At 58.5% G+C, this 20,681-nt stretch overlaps 5 protein-coding genes across 5 annotated transcripts; 3 read left to right on the forward strand and 2 right to left on the reverse strand.

Moving 5' to 3' along the window:
- Positions 1-1,270: 1,270 nt before the first annotated feature.
- On the reverse strand, positions 1,271-3,228 carry DCS_06823 (putative 26s proteasome non-atpase regulatory subunit 3 protein; the record flags this gene model as incomplete). Its single annotated transcript, XM_040804110.1, has 3 exons — positions 1,271-1,414; positions 1,544-2,868; positions 2,967-3,228. The coding sequence occupies 3 exons, from the start codon at positions 3,226-3,228 to the stop codon at positions 1,271-1,273; spliced, it is 1,731 nt and encodes a 576-aa protein (XP_040654214.1).
- Positions 3,229-4,606: 1,378 nt separating this feature from the next.
- On the reverse strand, positions 4,607-6,909 carry DCS_06824 (Histone-fold protein; the record flags this gene model as incomplete). The annotated part of the gene is made up of 2 exons (XM_040804111.1): positions 4,607-4,864; positions 4,939-6,909. 2 exons carry the CDS (start codon positions 6,907-6,909, stop codon positions 4,607-4,609), a joined length of 2,229 nt encoding a protein of 742 aa, XP_040654215.1.
- A 3,858-nt stretch (positions 6,910-10,767) lies between these two features.
- On the forward strand, positions 10,768-11,895 carry DCS_06825 (uncharacterized protein; the record flags this gene model as incomplete). The annotated part of the gene is made up of 1 exon (XM_040804112.1): positions 10,768-11,895. The coding sequence occupies one exon, from the start codon at positions 10,768-10,770 to the stop codon at positions 11,893-11,895; it is 1,128 nt and encodes a 375-aa protein (XP_040654216.1).
- A 3,214-nt stretch (positions 11,896-15,109) lies between these two features.
- On the forward strand, positions 15,110-16,259 carry DCS_06826 (arginase; the record flags this gene model as incomplete). Its single annotated transcript, XM_040804113.1, has 3 exons — positions 15,110-15,193; positions 15,271-15,854; positions 15,950-16,259. 3 exons carry the CDS (start codon positions 15,110-15,112, stop codon positions 16,257-16,259), a joined length of 978 nt encoding a protein of 325 aa, XP_040654217.1.
- A 1,787-nt stretch (positions 16,260-18,046) lies between these two features.
- Positions 18,047-18,774, forward strand: DCS_06827 (uncharacterized protein; the record flags this gene model as incomplete). Its single annotated transcript, XM_040804114.1, has 3 exons — positions 18,047-18,282; positions 18,342-18,616; positions 18,677-18,774. 3 exons carry the CDS (start codon positions 18,047-18,049, stop codon positions 18,772-18,774), a joined length of 609 nt encoding a protein of 202 aa, XP_040654218.1.
- Between the last annotated feature and the right edge of the window lie 1,907 nt (positions 18,775-20,681).

Raw genomic sequence — 20,681 nt, forward strand, 5'->3', positions numbered from 1 at the left:
ACCATCGCGATTGAGCAGAGACGAGAGTCAGAAATCGCGGGGCAGGAAGACCCGTACAAATACATACTTCCTGGAGCTGTCAAGACCGTGCATTGCCCGCTCGCGGTTGCTCACTGTCATTGGGAGCGACGATATATCGTACATCGCCGTCTCGTTCTAGCCCTGACCATTGTCCACAGCTTCACCTGTCCCGTGTTCAAGCTTTACCTGTCCCGTGTCCAAGCTTCACCTGTCATGTGTCAAGCTCCACCGTCGTCTTGACGTGCTTATTGTTTGCTTGCTCAAGCTGTCGGACCCCATGTCGGCTGGCCGGAACCAATTCTGGTCGATTCAGACTCATTCGTCACAACCCACCTCCCGTTGTACGTGCTTGTCTACGTCATATCCACGATGGCATGAGTTCGAGCACGTTGTATTCGACATCACCGTCGAGGTCCTGCTGGGTACACTTTCGTCCAGCTTGGACTTGGTGCAGCATCTCCTGCCGCCGGGAATGGTCAAGGCTTGACAGGCTTTGATGCTTGGACTGACGATGAAGCGTCTCGCCCTCGCTTGAATAGGCACTGTACAGTAGAACAGAATACCTGCTTCAGATGTACATTGCTCACGATGGAGGCCACTTCATGAGGATGATGCGAAGCCCATCACCGATTTCGTCCGCTGACCGTTGCGACCCCCCCACCCCCATCGATCGCTCGCTCAGCCGACTTGCCGTGGCATCCATTATTTCACCAGTTCGATGTCGTGATTTGCATCCAACCACGGCACGGCCCTGTTGTCGACAGTAACGGGATAATTGTGTGAAATGGCCTTGATTTGTCTCCACGATTGGATTTCCACGGAGCCCTCTGGATCATGTGTGAGCCTGTGGGGCCTAAAGTCTCGGCAAGGACGGATCCTTCAGGGCAGGGTCCAACGGCGATGCCATAAGTATGAGCGATAAATACACCGTGGAACCGATGGACATGACAAGTACAAATGAAACTGGATTCTCATCACGACGCACTAAGTAGTATCTACTGTAGTACACAGCAGCCCCGTGAAGCTGCCGCCCCCAAGATCGTCCCCCCCCTTCACAGACCACATCCAGCCCTCCCTCGCACATCTCCACGCTCGCCCAGCAATCAACCCAATGGCGATTATTAGGTAAATTAAGAAGACGTACCCCGAGGCGTCATGATGGCCGGGGCAACGCGTGTACGCGGTGCTCCGGAGACCCGTTCGTTGCTGCAGGCCCCAATGATAGATTGGTCGTATGACAAACAGGAATTTACATGCCCTCAAACTCGCCGCCGAGGTCGTCTTCATCTAGGTCGCCTTCTTGTATCTCCTTGGCCATCTCCCGTTCGCGTTCGCGGGCCTCCTGAGCATTCTTCAGCTCGAGGCGATGCTGATTCATCGGGAAGCGCATAGCCTACGCAATTAAACTCGTCAGTGGCCGGAGCAGGGGGGAGCAGGGAGGAGCGGGGGAAAGCAGGGGGCCATCGGAGTGCAGCAGGAAAAGAGGAGGCAAGGGAATGGCGGACGGATCGGAGGGGTATACCTTGACGCTTTCGTCGTGCAGCGCGAGGCACGCTCGGATGCGGTCGTGGAAAGCCTCGCCCGGTTCTCTCGTGGCGTAGACGTCGCCGACCTCCTTGCTCTTCATGAATCCGTGCTCCCTGTCGAGCGTGGCCTCGATGACGCCATCCCGGATAGCCTTGGCGACGATGTACTCTGCAGACTCCTCGCTACCGAGGTGCAGGCGGATACAGATGTCGCGCAGGGAAATTCGAGAGTAGGACAGGGACATCATGCGGATGCCCGTCTTGATGACGTTTTGCCGCAGGCGCAGGATGAGCGAGTAGGTGCCGTCGCGTCGGAAGGCGTCGGCGTGGTCGGCGATGGCGACCTCAAAGTCCTCGAGGTTGCCGACGCGGACCGCCTGCACGAGCAAGAAGTACGGGTGCAGCGCATCCTCGAGCGAGGGGAGGCGGAACGTCGCCCTGTCGGGGATGTCGCCCATCAGGAGCTCGACGACCATGAGCAGCTTGGTCGCCGTCTGGGAGAAGCCGACGGCGCAGCTGCTCGAGGGCGCCTTGCGCGTCGCCGCCGTGAGATGCTCGTGCGCCTCCGTGTAGCGCAGCTGGATGGCTCTGATGCGGCCGAGGTAGTAGAGGAATCGGGCAACCTGGTTGTTCGCCGCGTTCTCGGGGAACTGCGTGTGCGACACCAGCAGGTCGGCCTGGTTGATGTGAGACGTCAGGAGGTAGCTTCGCAGCAGCAGGACGATGACCGAGGCCTGTGTGTCGATGTCCTTGCGCAGGACGGCCGTTCGGAGGGCCGCGAGCAGCGTCGGTCTTATGGCCACCATCGGAGACTCGGGCGATGGCGGCAGCGTCGCCATGTGCTCGCAGAAGAGGGAGTAGTAAAAGTACACCTTGGCGGAGAGCGAGTCGAGGGTGCGCCGATTGAGCGACTGGACACGGCCGGCGAGGTATTGGGAGAACTCGGCGCCCTTCTGGTACATCATGCTGTCGAACAGGTAGACCTGGACGAGGATGCCGAGGAACACGTCAATCTCCGGCATGACGTCTTTGCTCTCCTTCTTCGCCCCGTTCTTCCCGGCCGGCTTGTCGCCGTCGACCTCCATCTCAGGGCCGGGCTGACGGCCCAGCGGCATGCCCTCGCAGCCGACGGCGACGAGGAGCTTCTTGGCCACGTTCCCGGATGCGACCGTCGCCGGAAAGGTTTCGACGATGACCTGGCCGATGATCTGCGGCGTCAAACGCTTGCGGATGAGGGAGATGGATCGCAGGGCTCGCAGCGAAAATCGGGCGTCGAACAGGGCAACGGCGCGATCTAGCAAGGCAAAATTGCTCTTGATGTCTGTCACGGGAGAGCAGAGAGAGCATGTCAGCCGCACCATCTGTGAGACGCTCACGAAGCTCCGTCGGCGTGCACCGCCGGCTAGCCGATCGACTTACCCGATGCTGTTTGCGTTGCCGGATCAACCTTGACCTCGTCGTCGTCGGCGGCACCGTCATCGTCCATCGAGACATCGCCGTCGGCGTCTTGAGGCTGCTTCGACGACTTTGATAGAGGCACGACCACCGTCATCTCCTCATCGCCATCCCTGGCAGCCTTTTTGCCTTTGCCCTTGGCGTCCGTCATCTCGACATCGGCCTTCTTCCGAACCCCGTTCTCGACCGGGTCGTTGCCGTTGCTTTCGGGGGTTTTGCCGGGCATGGCGGCCGACGAGACTGAAGTCGATGGGGGGGAAGTGGTGGTGGTGACTCCTGAGATGAGGGTGTCGATGACGAGGGTACGGCGGCGGCGAGGCAGAAGGGAAGCTTTTCCGTGACGAACCGGTGCGAAGGCGCGTGCCGGTCACTGCCTGCTCACTCGCTTCAAGGGGGCGCACCGCAAGGTACCGATGGAGGCGTCAAAGGAGAGCTCGCACGTTGCCGCCGGATGGGACGTTGCGGCAAAAGGTGACGGAAGGGAGATTGCTCTGTTGGAGGCTTGAATACTGGTTGTCGTTGGTCTCGGGACCGGTCTTGACAGTTGCGAGAAGGTTCAAGCTCGGATTGGGAACTTGGGGCGACCAGGTGTGCAGAGAGAGAGGTACGGAGTAGGGTATCTACTCCGTGGTAGGGATACATGGAAGGCCGCGGAGTTGACACGCGCTTGCAGGTACCCGGTACGTGCACCGTACGCCAAGCTGGTACTCGTTCATGTACTCTCAGTATTACAGCACATGTACTTAACATGTGCACTACGAAATGGTCCAAGCACCGCTGGCCAGTGAGACGTGTGCATGTAACGTAGTCAGCAGCTGAAAATATGGGTCCGCTGGCGAGTGACGTTGTTCACCTGGTGCCTAAGGCCCAGGGGCCTATCACAAGACCCGTACTTCCTCACTCTACCTGTATAGTGCTGTACATGTAGTTGCTAGCCGCGCAAGCTACTGTCCATTGCCTGTACTCTGCCCCCTGTGCTTTGATTTACAAGCTCAGCATATGTGCCTCGATTATTCGCGCCATATAGGTGCTGAGGAGACAGAAAGGCGAGTGGTGAATTTCAACGCGACGCGCAGAAAGTCGCCAGAAAATAATACCTCATACGATGGAGAGGTTGCGGAGCCGTGGCACAAATGGTAGCAGCATGCTAGCTGCGTCCCTTGGCCCCTTGCCTTTGATCAAGCAGACGTCGCCTGCGACGGAAAGCGATTCGTGAAACATGAGTTTTTGGCCATGTACAGTAGGCTCGTCTCTGCAGGTTCGTGCAAGATAACTCCCACCCTGGATGCTGCTTGGTATTCAATCTACCTCATCAATTATCGCATCAAGTTTATGCCTGCTCGACTAGCTCTCCACGCCAAAAAGAAAGTCCGTCACCCTAACCGTATCGCCTCGTGAGCAATGCGGTTGGAGAGAGGGTTCGAAAAAAAAAAGTGTTTGCTTGACATGTCCCCAAACGCCAGGCTCTAGGTTTCCCCCACCAAAGAAGGCCCAATGCTGTCCAGCGCGATCGAGAGTGTCAGTAGGAGTGTGAGTAGGAGTGTGAGTAGGAGTGTGAGTGAGTGAGTGTGAGTGTCAAGGTGTGTATGCCGGGTGTGCCCGTGCTAGACATCTCCCTTGCCCGGCATGACCTTGGCTGCTTGCACCGCACTCATCTTCGCTATCCACCCCGCCGATGGCTGTACCTTGCGCACCGTTCGAAGCTCGTCCGACGAGTATCCGGGTACGCGGATGTTGTACTTTCGCTCGAGAACGAGTTGGATGTCGCGAATCTCGAGCACCTTGGAACCGCGCTCTTTGGCGTTGCGGCATGCCGAGTGGAGGACGTTATCCACGAACGAGTCGGTCATGTGCAAGATGTTCTGGAAATGGAGAGGTCAGCCGGGGGGTCTTGTTCCATTCGCCGGCGGGAGGGGGCCAAACTTGCCTCTTCGACTTCGGGCGCCAGCAGGTTGCCGTCGTGACCTTCAGCGGACCCGCCGCACACCTGCCGGACCAACTCGTCGAGCTTCTTCTTGCTCAGCACATGGTCGCCCTCGGCATAGTGGTTGTATGCGGGGACTCGCGCAACAGGCGGCTGATTCATGACGCCTCCGAGGGTGCCCGTCCCTTGGGACATGGTTGGCCGTCCTGCGCTGACGCCGCCACCCATGGCCACGCCCTGAGGAACGGCCGTCGCTTTCTCGGGAAGCTGTTTTGGGATCGGCATCTTGGCCGTGATTCCTGCCTGCTGCTGTGTTGGGTGCGCGTGCGGATGACCTTGCTGCTGCTGCTGCTGTTGCACGAGTCCAGGATTCATCGCTCCCGCGTTTGGCGTGCCGACGCTCTGCTGCTGGCCTTGAACGGGTGCACTTCCTGGCGTGGTGCCGGATGCTCGTTGGTTCGCAAGAGACATGGCGGCCGAGTGGCTCAGTGCCCGGGTCGACCCTGCTGCGGTCACGGGCGTGGACGACGCCGACCGACCTCTTGCAGCACCCTGAGCTTGGCTTGTGGGGGTCTGCGACTGCGCTTGCGCTTGCATCATGGACGACGCAAGCGCCGTGTTCACCGGAGCCGGGCGCCCTTGCTCCGGCTTGATTGCCTGCGGCTGACCCTGCTGCTGTTGAGAAGGCTGCACCGTGTTCAGCGCCGGCCGAGGCTGCGCCTGCGGCGGCGCCCCGTTGACCGACGCCCCCTTGCTGGCCGCCAGCTTCTGCTGGTTCTTGGCTGCTTCCAAGGGGGCATTCACGACCGCCGATGCGGGGCCTTGGCTCGCAGGTACCGGCTTGCCTTGGTTGCCTTGGGCGGCATTGGCAGCCGCCGATTGCGTCGAATCCGCTTGCTGGCCAGCCTGGGCGGCTGCCGGACCAGCTCCAGCGGCCTGCCCGGCCTGCTGCTGGGCACTGGCTTGAATGCCCTCCTGCTGCTTACGGACGTTCTCCACCCACTTGTGGGCGTCCGAATGGACTTTGAGATGCTCGTTTCGTTGCTTGTTGTACTGCCGCAGTTCATCATCTTTGAGCGGCTTGCCTGCCTGAGCCCTTTCCTTGAAGAACTTTTCCATGGCGGCCACCTTGGCCTTGCTGTTCTCCATGGTGAACAAGGCTCGTGCATATCTTTCCTTCATTTCCTCAACCCATCTGGCAATTTCCGCCGGTGACTTGTCGGCCCATTGCGAGGGCGTTCGGAATGTCATCTTGCTGGCGTGCTGGAGTATGACGTCGGGTATTTTAGGCCTTGCCGCCACGGCTGGCGCACCATTCGGCCCAGCTTGGACGAGGCCCTGACCTTGGCCAGGAGCACCGGTGCCAGTGTTGCCTCCCTGCGAGGCGCCGCTGTTGGCCACCGGCTGTTCTTGCTTCGGTTGCTGCTTCGGTTGCTGTTGAGCTTGAGCCTGGGCCTGGGCCTGGGCCTGGGCTTGGGCTTGAGCCTGGGCTTGGGCTTGGGCTTGAGCTTGAACCTGAGCCTGAACCTGAGCCTGTACGGCCGGAATTTGCTGCTGCTGCTGCTGCTGCTGCTGTGTGGGTGGAGGTCTGGCAGGTGCCTGGCCAGCGGCCAGCTGCTGACCTGGCTGCTGAGCAGCTTGTTGTTGCTGCTGCTGCTGCTGCTGCTGGTGTTGCAGATGCGCATGGCTCCTACGCTGCTGTATCTTGCCGATGAGCATGCGGGAAAACTCGATTATCTTTTGTCTCGCTGCCAGTTGGTCCTGACTTCCGGATGGGGAGGTGTTGGCCTTATTCCACAATCCTCGCAGCCCCTGTTCGTACTTTGTCTTTTCATCGTCGCTGAGCATGGGTAGGCTCCGGATCTGCTGCGGCTGGTACATGGGCGTTTGCCGCGGTTGCTGACCGGCCTGCGGCTGCGGCTGCGGTTGCGGCTGCATCTGTCCCTGCTGGAGCATCTGTCCCTGCCCCTGACTGGGATTCATGATACTCGTACTCGGGTGTCGAAGGCGTTTGGAGGTTGTCGATACAGGAGATGGCGGTTGGCGACGCACGTGGCGGCGCTAACAGATTTCTCTGTCGGTTCAGAGGTATGACGTCAAAGGCACTGCGGAATTCGATGAAAGCAATCAAGAGCTGATGGCCAATCTAACAGGGTAGGAACAACAAGATGGCTTTTGAATAGACGTCGCGCTGGGACGGACGTTAAGACTCATGCATGAGTCGATCAAGTCTCTGGGAGGACTCGCGAAGGTAGGTGGTTCGGGATTTCGGAAAATTATCGGCCCATCCCCGCGTCAGCACTCAATGTACTCCGTACTAAGCATTGATAGTTTGCAGACTGGGGTGGTCCGTTCCTTGCTACAGGTACCAAGCACTTGTAAATGTTACCATGTAATTACTTACTTACTTATGTGGTTGTATACAGTAATACAGTACGCTAGATGTAGGTGTACTCTGTATTACCTGTAATATTCCTTAATTGTTTTGTAAACTTGCAAGCCGCAGGAAAGTGCGAAGTAAGTACGGAGTATGGAGAATCAATTGATGGTCCGTTCCCTGCTACAGGCACCAAGCACTTGTAAATATTGTAATGCTCTATTTGTTTTGTAAACTTGCAGCACGCAGGAAAGCACAATGTACGGAGAATCAATTAATGGCACCTGGATGACAAAGCGACCTTTCCGTCGCCAAAGACACGCTGTGTCACCGGATTCAAAATGCATGTACAGAGTATGCATCTCCGAGAACGGCCTCAGAACTGGCTGATCGTTTGCTCTACAAGTCGACTGTACAGACAGAGTGCGCATGCTGTACTCCAGTACGCCCGAGAACTCCGTTCGTCGCGTGTAGTTGTACGTGGGCCGTTAAGCTCTGATGGGCGACCGGGAAACATCCTTTGGCATGAATTGCGAGTATTCCATGCACGTGTCAAGGTCTGAGAGTACTAATGGATACATCAAGTTATAAACGATGCGAAGCTGTTCATCATGGCGCTGGGAGGAGCTACAGTACACGATTCACCCTTGCAGCCGTCCCACGCTCCACCTTGCTCACTTGCTGCTGCCATGGGACCTGAGGTAAGCATGTATTATTAATTACCTTCCCGATGCAAGTATGGTGATGATGCATGGTGTCGAAATAGCACCTACCTACGTACCGTCTTCGTGCCCACGCAGGTGGTGACCTACTGGTGGCGGCCTACAGGTGGTGGCGAGGCACACCTAGTTCGTGCTGGCCATGGGCGTGAAATGACTCCTCGGGACGCTTGAGCCTGACAGGCTGTCCCGTCGGCGCGTCTCATCTCGAGATGCGAGTGCGGAAGAAACAGGCGGCTGCGACATCGGCTGCGAGCCCGACGCTCGTTCGGAAACATGATCTGACAACTCACGCCTCGTCCACAGGTAGGAGTTGGCTTGATGCACATTTAGGAGGCACCGGCATTAGCGAGCTGCAGGCCAAAGCAGGACGGAAGGCATCACGCAGCCCGCGCAGGGGCCGCGACGTGCTTTTGGGCCAGAAATGGGAACGAGGTTGGAAAAATTTTCTCCACGCCGCTCCGAGGTGACTCCCGACTCGTGGCCAGTCGGCGGATCATCAACAGAGGTTGGATCTGACTGGACGATCAACTGGACAAGGGGAGCATGGACCTGCCGTCTCGTACGGATACCTGTACGCGCATTGCTGAAAATAACTCGCATGTCCACGGACTCTTCCACGTACTGCAGGCCCAAGCCTCCTCCTCGCAGCCGGTGAATGAGGGGATTCGGGAGCGGCGGGCGAGAGCATGAGGGGAGGGGAGCATTGATGCCCAACCTGTTTAGTCGAGTCGAAGATAAAACTGGAGCAGGGAACGAGAGACGGGGACGGAGATCCTGTGACAGGCCAACCCCTGGACCCTGCTGGCTCGCGGCCGCGTCCCGTCCCACAGGCTACAGCCCGTACGGCGGAGGCCGCTGCAGCCCACAAAGCGAGCGAGCGAATTGCTCTACCCCGGCTGGTGATGACGGAGGCGAATGGCGCGGCGGCGGCCTGTGATTAGCCAGCCGTTCACCAGATAGGTAGGTACTCGTGCTCGAACCGTTGGCAGGTGTAATAGGAGGCAACCGGGATGTCTTTCGTTACAAGCCTAACACGGCACGAGTGGCGGAGGGGGCGCCCAGAGTCGCTTCACCGTCAGGGTACTGTGACGGCGGATGCCAGTCGTTTGGGCGAGACGAGGAGGCCATGAATCGTGAAGCGATGGGCGCCATCTGTCTGTAGTAGCAGGTAAGAAACATGGCGATGTACCAGTACGGAGTAGATACCTAGTAGTTACTACTACATACGCCTACATGAAGGTTCTCAGTACAATCATACAGTACGGAGTAGGGAGCAATAAAAGACGGAAGGCGGCGCCCAAAGGACGAGTTGCCGCTTCCACCCCCGCTGGCTCAACACCTGACCTTGCTTCTCTCATCTCGCCGCATGTTGCCTTGACATCAACAAGGCACGCTTCCCTTTGCATTGCTCCTCTTGCGTCCAAGACGCGGCTACCACTGCACATGCGCATGCCCCCATTCGTGGCATCTGGCACGGTCAGCATATCCAGGCGCGGACTCGGCCGGAGCTGGAGCAGGCCGTTGGCATAAGCCGCCGTACGCCCCTCATCATCGACGAGCCTACCCAAACCAACCTGCTGAAGCAGCGGTCTTCATTGTCGTTGCGAGAGAAAGGCGACACCAAGTACGGAATACGTCTCCTACTCATACACGACTCTTTTTCGGTCAAGGCACAAGCCGTGACTGGTTCCTGCTGCCATCGCCCCTGCTGCAGGACGACGAACGGCGCACGCAAGTCAGCCGGCTACCCGGCCACGCTCGACCAGTGGCTGTCCGATCTCTGACGAACCCCAGGCTACGACTGCATAGTACCATCCACCAGACCTGCAGCCTCCATTCGTCTCCTTCTCCTCCTCCTTCTCCTCCTCCTCCTCCTCCTCCTCCTCCTCCTTCTCCTCCTCCCCCTCCTCCCCCTTCAACTCCTCCTCTCCTCCTCTTCTTCCCTTCCGACCCGGACCCAGGTGCTTGCTGCCACCGTACACTGAACCAAAGCGGGAGAATTCAAAGTCATCAACTCTTGGATTGTACCATCCATCGCCAAAGACAGCGCTAGCTTTGAGAGATACCTGTGCCTAGGCGACGACGGTTATCACAAGCACCAGGAAAGGCGAAGATTCCGAGTACTATCATGACCCCCAACGCTAGTCGCATATTCTCTTCTCCGTGCTGGAGGTTTCTCCTCTGGGTCCTCACTCCCTGACGCTCTTCGGCCGTTTCATCTCACCTCACCTCGCTTCGCTTCGTCTCGCCTCGCCTCGCCTCGCCTCCCCCTTTGCCTCTCTCCGCTCCCCTCTCCGCTCCCCTCTACTCTTCTCTCTCCTGCCCGCTCCACCCCCCGCTCTTCATCTCGTCTCGAAAAAGCAAAGGGACTGTCGCCGTGCGGCCTCGTACCTCGTCAGCATAGTACAAGCTTGCAGGAGCGACTCTTTCAAGCAAACTTGCTGGGCCGTGCTTGCCATCGGGCGATTCCAACTGGATCGCTCGCACCACGACGGCACTATTACTTTACCTGCTCTTAGGCCCCATCAATCTGGGCTTGTTCAACACGCGGCCGACGCCTTCCACTTCTCGCTCCCTGAAACGACCACCATCTTTGCGGCTTGGAGAGCCAGGCCGGGCGTCGGTTAAGGACACCTAGCTTCTTGCCGCACTCTCCGTACCAGTCCAGGCGAGGCGCGTTTCTCTCTTTAGAGAGTCACCAGCCACTGGGGCCATCACGTTGTGCCTACCTGATCACCCGCCATGGCCGATATGAAGGGTGCCAAAGGGTGGCGCGGTCCATCGACACCAACACTGAGTCCATCCTGGGGCCAAGCAGCCAGGAGCATGACGGATCCATCTTCGCCACCCGAGACACCCACGTCGGAAGGCCGGAAAAAGGGGCTTCGACGGGACCCCTTTCTTCGATACGCTCGTCCATTGTCCCGGGACCCCAACATCAGACCTGTGGGCCACGGTCACCAATTTAGCTACCAGCCAAGGGTCGCTGTGGAGAAGTTGAGCCCCATGTCCTCTTCCGGGGATGAGGAGGAGGAGGAGGAGGAGGAGGAGGAGGAGGAGGAGGAGGAGGAGGAAAGTATAGGCGCTCCCAGCTTGCTCGATGCACCCGCGCTCGGCCCTACCAATGTCGACGCCAAAGAAGAGTCTAGCAACGAGGGAGACGCCGACGCCGACTCCGACTCCGACTCGAATGATGGTGTTGGTGGTGGCCGCGGTGGCCCGCCTACAGCAACGCGGCTCCCACAGCCCGATTCCACGACGGCATCAGACACCGAAGGCTCCGTGGGCATTTCCACGACTTTCACGGCCTTTGAGTGCCATTTCATCATCGAAGAAATCGACCCGATGGACAGCGACTGCGAGGGTCTTGAGGTGCTTCTCCCGACGGAGATTGAGTCGACGCGTAGCCGGTCTCGGTCTCGCCACAAGGAGCTCGACCGCGGCATGATGCAGGACCTCCGGAACCTCAACTGCAGCAACGAGACGACGGACAACGAGACGGGCAGCGGCAGGAGCCCCGGTTACGGATACGACGACGACGAAGAGGCCTTTTACCGGCGTCAGCAGGAACTGAAACGGCTCCGGCGCCTGAGCATGTCGAGCAGCTTCGGCAAGCGTACCCACAGCGAGCTGAGCGACTCGGACAACGAGGACGCCGGAGGCCTCGACGTCAACGACGTCGGCTCGAGCGCGCGACACATGCGGAAGAGGCTGCACCGCGGTAGCCTGCTGTTCCAGGACCCGCCAGAGCCGCGCATCGACGAGCTTGACGAACCCGACTCGAGCGAGGACGAGTTTGCGACGGAGAACTCGCTGGCGAGGGAGCTTCCATACTACGCGATGGAGATTATCGAGGTGCAATCGGTCTAGGTGACGAACGACGACGGGCTGTCGACGACGAGGGCGAAATGCGGTCGAGGTGGGAGCATGGCATGAGCGAGCATGCGAGCACCCTGGACGAGGTGCCGATGCCCGTCTTCCCGTCTCCCCCGGCTCGACGGATGAAGAAAGGTGCTTGACCGACGGGGAGGGGCACCGTGGATGTGACAGCGTAACTGGCATGGACGCACCGACGGCCGACGCGAGACTTGCAAAGGACTCGGAGCGTCGTGGCAGCGATCACGATGGGGTCTGCTTTGGCGACGAGAGAAGCTGGGGTAGGAGCCAACGGAACGGATGGATGCGTCGCCGCTCTCTTGCTCCCGGCCCTCGCCCCCTTGCATGTGCACAGCCCAAAATGGATTGCGACGCCGGCTCGCCTGATTGCACACGTACGGTACGAAGCGTTGACCGCCTGTTTGCGCCGCATAGTCCCTCTTGCAAGATTTTTGAAAAGCCATGTGCCGCGGGGAGCACTTTCAGCAAATCCGACGTGAGGAAGGACGGAATCCAAGAGCAGCGCCTGCCGACCCCGAGCATCTCGCCGGGGCAAGGACGGGGATGCCTTGGTCCAGCGCGTGAATGATGCCCTTTTGCCATTAGACGTGGTGAAGCATGTTGGGCAAATACGCGCTGAATGAGTCTACCGGCCGTTCTTGCACCGATAGCAAGATGGATGGCATGACCACTTGTACTCTGTCGTGGCATCATGGGGACTTGATCAAGCTACAGGTGCACCGCTGCAGCACGTTTATTACATGCAACCGCCGCGAATATACTTTTGCACTTGCGAGGACTTGGAAAGTACGAGTTGACCGTACCGGATGGTGCATTTGATACTGTTCATACATGTACGGAGCACATGCAACGACTGGTATTATAGTTTTATTACTTGCAATTACTTGTACAGTGCGTGCGAGTTTGAATACTTGTACAAGCACGATCCGATTTGTACCGAGGTGCGGGACTGTTCCACCCGCGCCTTCGCCGGCTCAGTGGTGGTGGGGTGACGGAAGGATTTACCGGCGGAAGCCGACCGTCGGCGGGTAACGGGTTACGGGTCATGGTTCCATGGCCCGTGGCAGTGGCAGCTGCAGGGCGAGGTAGCATTTTGCTTACCGACTTTCGACGCGGGACACCCACTTGAGACAACCGTCGGACAGCGGTTGGAAGAGAAGCACCAGCGGAGGGACTGGGAAGGCCGGAGTGGTGGTGTGATGGAAGGGATCCGGCAACGAGGTAGGCTCATCGCATCCTGCTAGCGAGCTGCGTGTTGGCGATAGGAAGATGGGAGACGCATGCCGTGAATTCATGGTGGAAGGCTCCGGCACAGCACTTGTGGAGGAATGAAGATGCAAGGCATCCACGGATGGATGGGATATCTTTATATCACATTGATCAAGTCGCCGACGGCCATGAAGTGACATGTCCGCGCTTGTATTATTTAGGTGCACACCGTAGTCCGCATGGAGGGTACGGAGTATTACACCCACCGACATGCTAGGACGAATTGGGCCTGCCGACGGTCTTCCACACATGCATCTACTACAGTACAGTACAGTAGGTAAGTACTAACTGTACCCAGCAAGGAATCACAGGTACTTGGTAGGTGCCTCGTCATTCTTCCCAGACGAGGATAGACGAGGAGAATGTCAAGTACATTTACACTTGGAAGCATACATGTACATTATGCTTGCTTCCTGTGCGGTATATTGTTTGTAAAATCTGTTCTTGCCTCGGATGCCTCACATGTGCGCGGGCGGGCGTCCTTGATCAACGTTGGCATCGTAAGGGTTGTGCTCTGTTCCATCACCAATTGCTCGTAGCGAGCGCCGACACCCTGCTGGACGGCAGTCTCCGAGCGGGAGTCGGTGCGAGCGTAAGTAAGTACGGAGTACAAGTACGAACACTTGTACGGAGTACTATATACCTAGTACGGAGTACTTAAGTATTAATAGTTGTACAGCGCATGTCCTTGTACCGTACCACCAAGAACTTTCAAGTACAGGGGGTAACTGCTACCGGTGGTTCTTGGATGTACAGTAGGTGCACTCCGTACCTACCGAGTACTCAATACTCCGTAATACTGCGTCCCAACGTTCCAGTAATTAATTACCGTACCAAGCACTCCGTCCGATACCAACCCAGCGTATGCAAGTAAGTACATGCCAGTGGATGGTGTCGCTAACTGGTCGGCCGACATGGGGAAGCAGGCTGTCACCAGTACCTGTAGGTTCGAGCCAGTAGTGGCCTAGTCATGGCGCAGGTACTTACTTTTTAGGGGCTGTCGGCACGCAGCTGGTGGTAATGGTGGGGGCTTCTGGCACTCGAAATAGGCGAGGCCTGTCTTTGGCCCTCCGTACTAACTCGCCGCTCGTCCACCTGCTAACCGGGCCGGAGAGCGGCAGCGCGAACCCTTGTTCGGCTCAATGACGATGCATTCTCGTCCTCGGCCTCGTCCTCGTGAGTGCTTGTACGTAATCACTCGCACGAAGCTTCTCCTTTCCCACCGATGACGACGCCGGCTCTCGAGACGGCGATTGGGCGGCCGTTGCGCTCGGAGTTCTCGGCCTTTTCCATGCAAGCGCCCTTTTGTCGCATCCACCGGTTTCCAAGGGGGGCCGCGAGCCAAGCCTTGCCGTTAAGTGACACTCGCGAGAGAAAATGGTCATAGGACCCCCCTCGCCTCGAGCCTTGCGCTCCGATCCCTTGGCACTAGCTTCGCCGTCTGCCTGGACCTGCACTTAGGAGGATAGCTCGTTCCTGGGAATCGGGGATGCGAGGCCGCGGGCCCAAAAAGTAGCAGCTAGCTTCACGAGAACGGACGAGCGCGCAGGCACAGCTGCGTTTGGGACGTGGTACTTGAAGCTGGGTCTCTGCCCTCACCTGGCCACTCTCCCCAACCATCTCTCTCCTACCCTCTCCTACCCTCTCCTACCTCTCCTACCCTCTCCTACCCTCTCCTACCTCTCCTACCCTCTCCTACTCTCTCCTACGCCGTCCCGTCCCCGGCCCACCCTCTCCTCCACCGCCCCTCGGGATACGAGTCGTAACTCCTCGTGCTCCCGCTCTCGGCGTACGAGTGATACGAGCGCCCCCTTCCCTGACCTTCCCTGGCATCATCCCCCACGCCGCATTCCTCCCTCCGGCTCGGATCGCACCCTGAGCAAGGTCGAGAAGCGCAGCACCGCGCGGCACGAGCACCATGAACAGGAGCACGGTCGAGAGCCGCTTCCTCTCGAAGCCCGAGGAGCTTGGCGTCACCGCCGTCGGCTTCTCGGGAGGCCAGGTACGCGATCGAGGCCCGCGGCGCCCCCCCCCCCCCGAGTTGAAGGGCCATCGGCTGACGACGGAGGGAATGGACAGCCCAAGGCCGGCGTCGACGTGGGCCCGGCCGCGCTCATCGAGTCGGGCCTCCTCACGGAAATCAGGGACGAGCTCGGGTACAAGATTGTGGGCGACACGGCCGTCAACCTCTACAAGGACCTGGTGCCGACCGAGGACCCCGACTACCGCGGCATGAAGAACCCGCTGACGGTGTCGGCCGTCAACCGCCGGCTCGCCGACCAGGTGTACAAGCACGCGTCCGAGGGCCGGCTCGCCCTGACGCTGGGCGGCGACCACAGCATCGCCATCGGCACCGTCTCGGGCACGGCGAGGGCCATCCGCGAGCGCCTGAACCGCGAGATTGCCGTCATCTGGGTCGACGCGCACGCCGACATCAACACGCCCGAGGGCTCCGACAGCGGCAACATTCACGGCATGCCGCTGGCCTTTGTCACGGGCCTCGCCAAGGACGAGCGGGAGGAGTACTTTGGCTGGCTCCGGGACGATATGCGGCTGAACCTGAGGAAGCTCGTCTACATCGGCCTGCGCGACGTCGACGCGCACGAGAAGCAGATTTTGCGCGACAACGGCATCAAGGCATTTTCCATGTTTGACGTCGACCGGTACGTTTGGCCCCCCTCACCCCCGCCCCCCCTCGAGCCCGTCGGTATGAGGGGCGAGAGAATCGACGGGCTGACGGTGACGGCTCGCGTCGCAGCCACGGCATCGGCCGCGTCATGGAGATGGCGCTCGCTCACATCGGCGCCGACACGCCCATCCACCTGTCCTTTGACGTCGACGCCCTTGACCCCATGTGGGCGCCAAGCACGGGCACGCCGGTCCGCGGCGGCCTGACGCTCCGCGAGGGCGACTACATCTGCGAGGCGGTGCACCTGACGGGCCAGCTCGTCGCCATCGACCTCGTCGAGGTGAACCCGTCGCTCGCGGCCACCGAGGCGGGCGCCAACGAGACGGTGCGGGCCGGCTGCTCGCTCGTGCGCTGCGCCCTCGGCGACACCCTGCTGTAGACGGCACGGGCAAAGGAAGCATGGTGGGCTCGGCAGCCTCGGCGTACAGGTTGCTTTGCGGGTAGAATAGACACTCCTAGACGTTGGCGACGCACGGATGACTCGTCGGGTGGCGAGGCAGGTCAATCGATCATGGGCACGCGTTCCGCATTGGCCATTCGCACACGTTCCGGCGACGACCTGGTGATGCCTGCATGCGTGCTGGACGGCTTCTGGACGGCTTCGCCCTGGATGGGATGCACCGCGGGGATCCGGCCTGTTGGCAGCCAACCGGCTCGACTTGGTTCCTGGCCTGGCCCTTCGCCGCCCCGGCAGCATGGGTGGGCTATTGCCGCCACGCAGACAGACTGCTGGCACGGCGAGAGGGAAGATGCTTACCTGTATCCGTCCGTACTCGTACTGTGCATGTCCTATGCACCATTGTTTAATCGTGCCATCAACTCGGGTCCGTGTGAAAGGACTGGTGCCACGTGCCAGGATTTGCCGATGCAACGCCATGATCGCCTTGAAGCCGCAGTACAGTAATTACTGTCCAGTATACATGTACTTACGTAAGCAAGTAAGTATTACGTGCCTGTACGAATAGCACATGCGTCGAGCAGAGTACATTATTAACTTCCAGCATATGTTTATGCCAATAGCGGTAGTAGGCAATTACACGGTTCGATCACGACGGCGGTTACAAGTAATACCTGCTGCGAGCTAATATCTGCTACGAGCTCCTGCGTTCTCGCCAGCGCAACAGCAACACCCCCCGCACACAAAGTCTCATGTTTGCAGTACGCTCAAGTGCATATGCTGCGAGTATGCAATTGCAGTACGATGCAGTTCTGCTCGAATCCTAGCAGGTATTCATCCGTACCCTGTGGGCGAGCCCTTCGTCCGCCGTCACTTGCGAGCTCATGCGTGCAAAAGTACATCCCTTCGGAGTGCATACATCGACGCCCATGCATACACATGAATCATCACACCCGTCATCCTAGCCCGATTGCTGCCTCTATTTCGCAAACCCAAGTGGACATGGCTCATGCCGTTTGCTGAACGTGGTCCGCTCATGCCGCCGCTGCACATCGTGGCATTCTCCTCGCATCGTCGTGGTGGTCGTAGTATTGCTCGACCCAGCCTTCCGGTCCCGCATGCAATGACGTGCCAGACACGCGCACAGTACGATGGTCAAAATTACGAGCAAGGAATATCATCAATGTGCATGGCGTATGGATACTTGCCATGTTGTGGTATTACCGACCTGCTGATATCGACGACAATCTGAGGTGGCCGGGATTGACGCTGGGAGTGGGGCCTTGGGCACAACCACCAAAACCCGAAGCAAAGCTAGCCACCAAGAACTGGTGGTGGCCACAAACACTCTAGTGGAGGGTGCGGATACGCATGGCAAGCGGCTATACTGGTTTATCGAAACCTCGCCAACATCTCCCACGAAACGGATATCGCATCCCGTCGCAGCCTATAGCAGCCGTCCCACGCGTCCCACGTGCCAGTTGGCCCGTCAGGCACTGCCGGGTCGAGGGGCTGGCAATCCTGGACCTCAGGATTCACCCGCCTATTCTAACTTATATCCATTCGACTGCCTCGCACTCTTCCTTCGACCCTGACAGAAGCCATCTAGAAATATCCGCAAGCCAACGTACCATCGCGCCCCGAAAGCGCCCACCGCCCAATCGCCAACGCCTTCCGATACCTGCACCCTCGACCGACCGACGCCGTGGGGGGAAGCCGTCGACCGAAGCAAACGAAGCCTGCAGCCTCTCCGCCGACACGCAGAGCGCATGGCCGACTGGGAAAAGATGACGACCGACACAACCGATTCGCTGCGGTCCGTCGAGAGCAGCAGCTCGCTCGGCTACAACAGCCAGCTTGTCGTCGACCCCCTGAGGACCTACAAATGGCCGCCGTGGCAGCTCAACTTTTGGATATTCGCCATGCTTCTCGCCTCGACGAGCATCATGGCCGTCTTTTCCCTCTTCGTCCAGATGCAGTACCGACTGCTCCTGCCGGTGCCTTGGTAATGACGATGAGCTACCCTCTGTCCACGATTGTCCCGTCGCTGACGAGTCCAAACAGGTACTTTCCCTACTGCATCGTCGTCAGCATCGTCGCCATCGCCTTCCTCGTCTGCATCTTCTGCCTCATCGCCCACCGCCGCCTGCTGCCGGCCATTGTCATGAGCGGCGCCTTTGTCCTCTTCGTCCTGTGGATGGTCGGCCTCGTCGCCGTCTCGATGCAGCTATGGGGTCCCAACGGGTCCGTCCATGGCAACTGCAGCCTGCAGGTCTTCAACCGGAGCCCGACGGGCATGTCGCAGGATACCTTGGCCTGGATGCAGCAGAAAAACATATGTGAGTGCCTCCCGCCTTTGGCTGCTTCCTCGCCTCCATCGTTGCTGACGCAGAACCCAGGCCAGTCGTGGTATCTCGTCTTTTTCATGTCGCTCGCCGGCGCCATGTCTCTCGTCTGGGTCATGGTCATGGCCTATCAGGTGTATACGAGCTCGTAGGAGGCAAGCGAGCCGGTGCGCATTCGGCGCCGTGCCATGTCTTGGGAGTCGGCGGGACGGCCGGTGTGCACGACGGAATCTTGCCTCCCGACGTCGCTGGCGCTTCTGGCCCAAGAATCATGACCGAGAAACGAGGCCAACGGCACAGCGTTTTTTTCTCTCACCCTTTGACATTGCACCTGCACGCAATGCTTCGGGGACGCGCGCGTTCCATTTCGAATCTAGGATTTCGACTCTTTGAACGGTAGAGGCGGGGGAGGGGATGTCTCGGCGACGAGAGCGAGCGAGCCTCGGATTCTACCGCGTTTGTATTAGCACGAGTAACGATATTATGGTCATGAATGAATGAGCAATCAATGAACAATCAATGAATCAATCAATCAATGATGCAACGAAACAATCCATGAATGAGTGCGTCGGCCAATCAATCAATGGGCGGCCTCCCGATGCCAAGGTGACGACGGCCTTGCCCTGGTCGAGACCATGGCCAGCCTTGCGATGTTGCGACGTGTTGTTGGAACAAGCAGGCGGCACAGCACCAGCACCAGCACCCCCCAAGTCTAGACCTCGAGGCTCGATGATGGCTCGTCCAGACGGCCCAACCATCGGATTATCCCCAGCGCCCCGCGGTGGAGCGAGGTACCCACTTGGTGGCGTGCAGAAGGCACAGAGTACGCGATGAGGGGGCTAGCGTGGCGGTGAAGGCATTGAGGGGCACTGAGGGGCAGTGGCTGGCGCACCCATTTTCAGCTTGCCAGGCCCGATTGACTTTGGTCCCAAGGTAGTCCAGCTCGAACCGGCTCGTCCACTATAGCCAGAGACCTATAGTGAAGCTACTGTATTGCACATGTGCATTTACTGTACGTTGTAATACTCTGTGTTACTTAAGTACTCTGTACAGTACGGAGCGCTGCTCAAGTAATAATGGTGGAGCAAGAGGGAAAGAGCAAGTGGTTGCTTGCACGGCACGGCACAGTACAGGTAGAGGGCAAGAGTGCGGAGAACAGTACGGAAGACGGTTCTTGGTAGTACTTGATGACTCCCGTTCCAGCACACTTACAGTGCTGTAATTACATGTCCAGTACTCCGTACTCCGTACTAGGTACCTAGTAGTTACTTGCACTTGTACTTGTACTGTACTTACGTACTCCGTATAATACCAACTGATACAGAAGTGAGTACAGTACATGCTCGTGTACAAAGAAAACCGCGTGCACTGCAAGTATTGTAGGTGTGCAAGTACAAGTACTGTAAGGAATCACTCCGTGCACTTACGAGCACATACACTTACTAGTATGCAACAGGTACAGTACTCTACTACACCCACAAGTATACCATACAGGGCTACAAGTACGCCTACAGTACAGTACATCGAACACGAGACATGGAAGCGAGGGCGATCGTTTCAGCGAAACGAAGCCTGACGCAAGTCGTTTGGACCGCTGCCAGCCAGGCGGCAAGTTCGGACATGGTCGGCAATGGCCAGCGACAAGACCGGGAAGCTACCCGTCGGTCAGGACAACGCATGGTCGTATCCGGCTTTCCGGCCTCGTCGGCAAGGCAATCGGCAAGGGCCATTGGCTCGACGGTATGGTGGTGCAGAGTTCGTCGTTGGACTCGTCATGTAGCCAGCTTGTCCGCTCGCTTCGTCGCCTGTGGATTTGACATGTTGGCCTCGCCGAGATTAAGCTTCGAATACTTCAAGTAGTTCGGAGCAGGGTACATGTACAGTACTCACGTACGCCCTTAGTGTACAGTACTGCAAGTACATGCACTGTACGCAGGTAAGCGAGCACCTACAGCACATGTACAGTGCACCGGTACTGTAGGTACTAGTACCTATGACCACTAGGAACGTCGTACCCTATCACTCCGCACTGGGTAAGTATCTGTGTTGCGCCGTGAGT

This window comes from Drechmeria coniospora, chromosome 03 (assembly GCF_001625195.1).
Source record: "Drechmeria coniospora strain ARSEF 6962 chromosome 03, whole genome shotgun sequence".
In the NCBI taxonomy this organism is placed as follows: domain Eukaryota; kingdom Fungi; phylum Ascomycota; class Sordariomycetes; order Hypocreales; family Ophiocordycipitaceae; genus Drechmeria; species Drechmeria coniospora.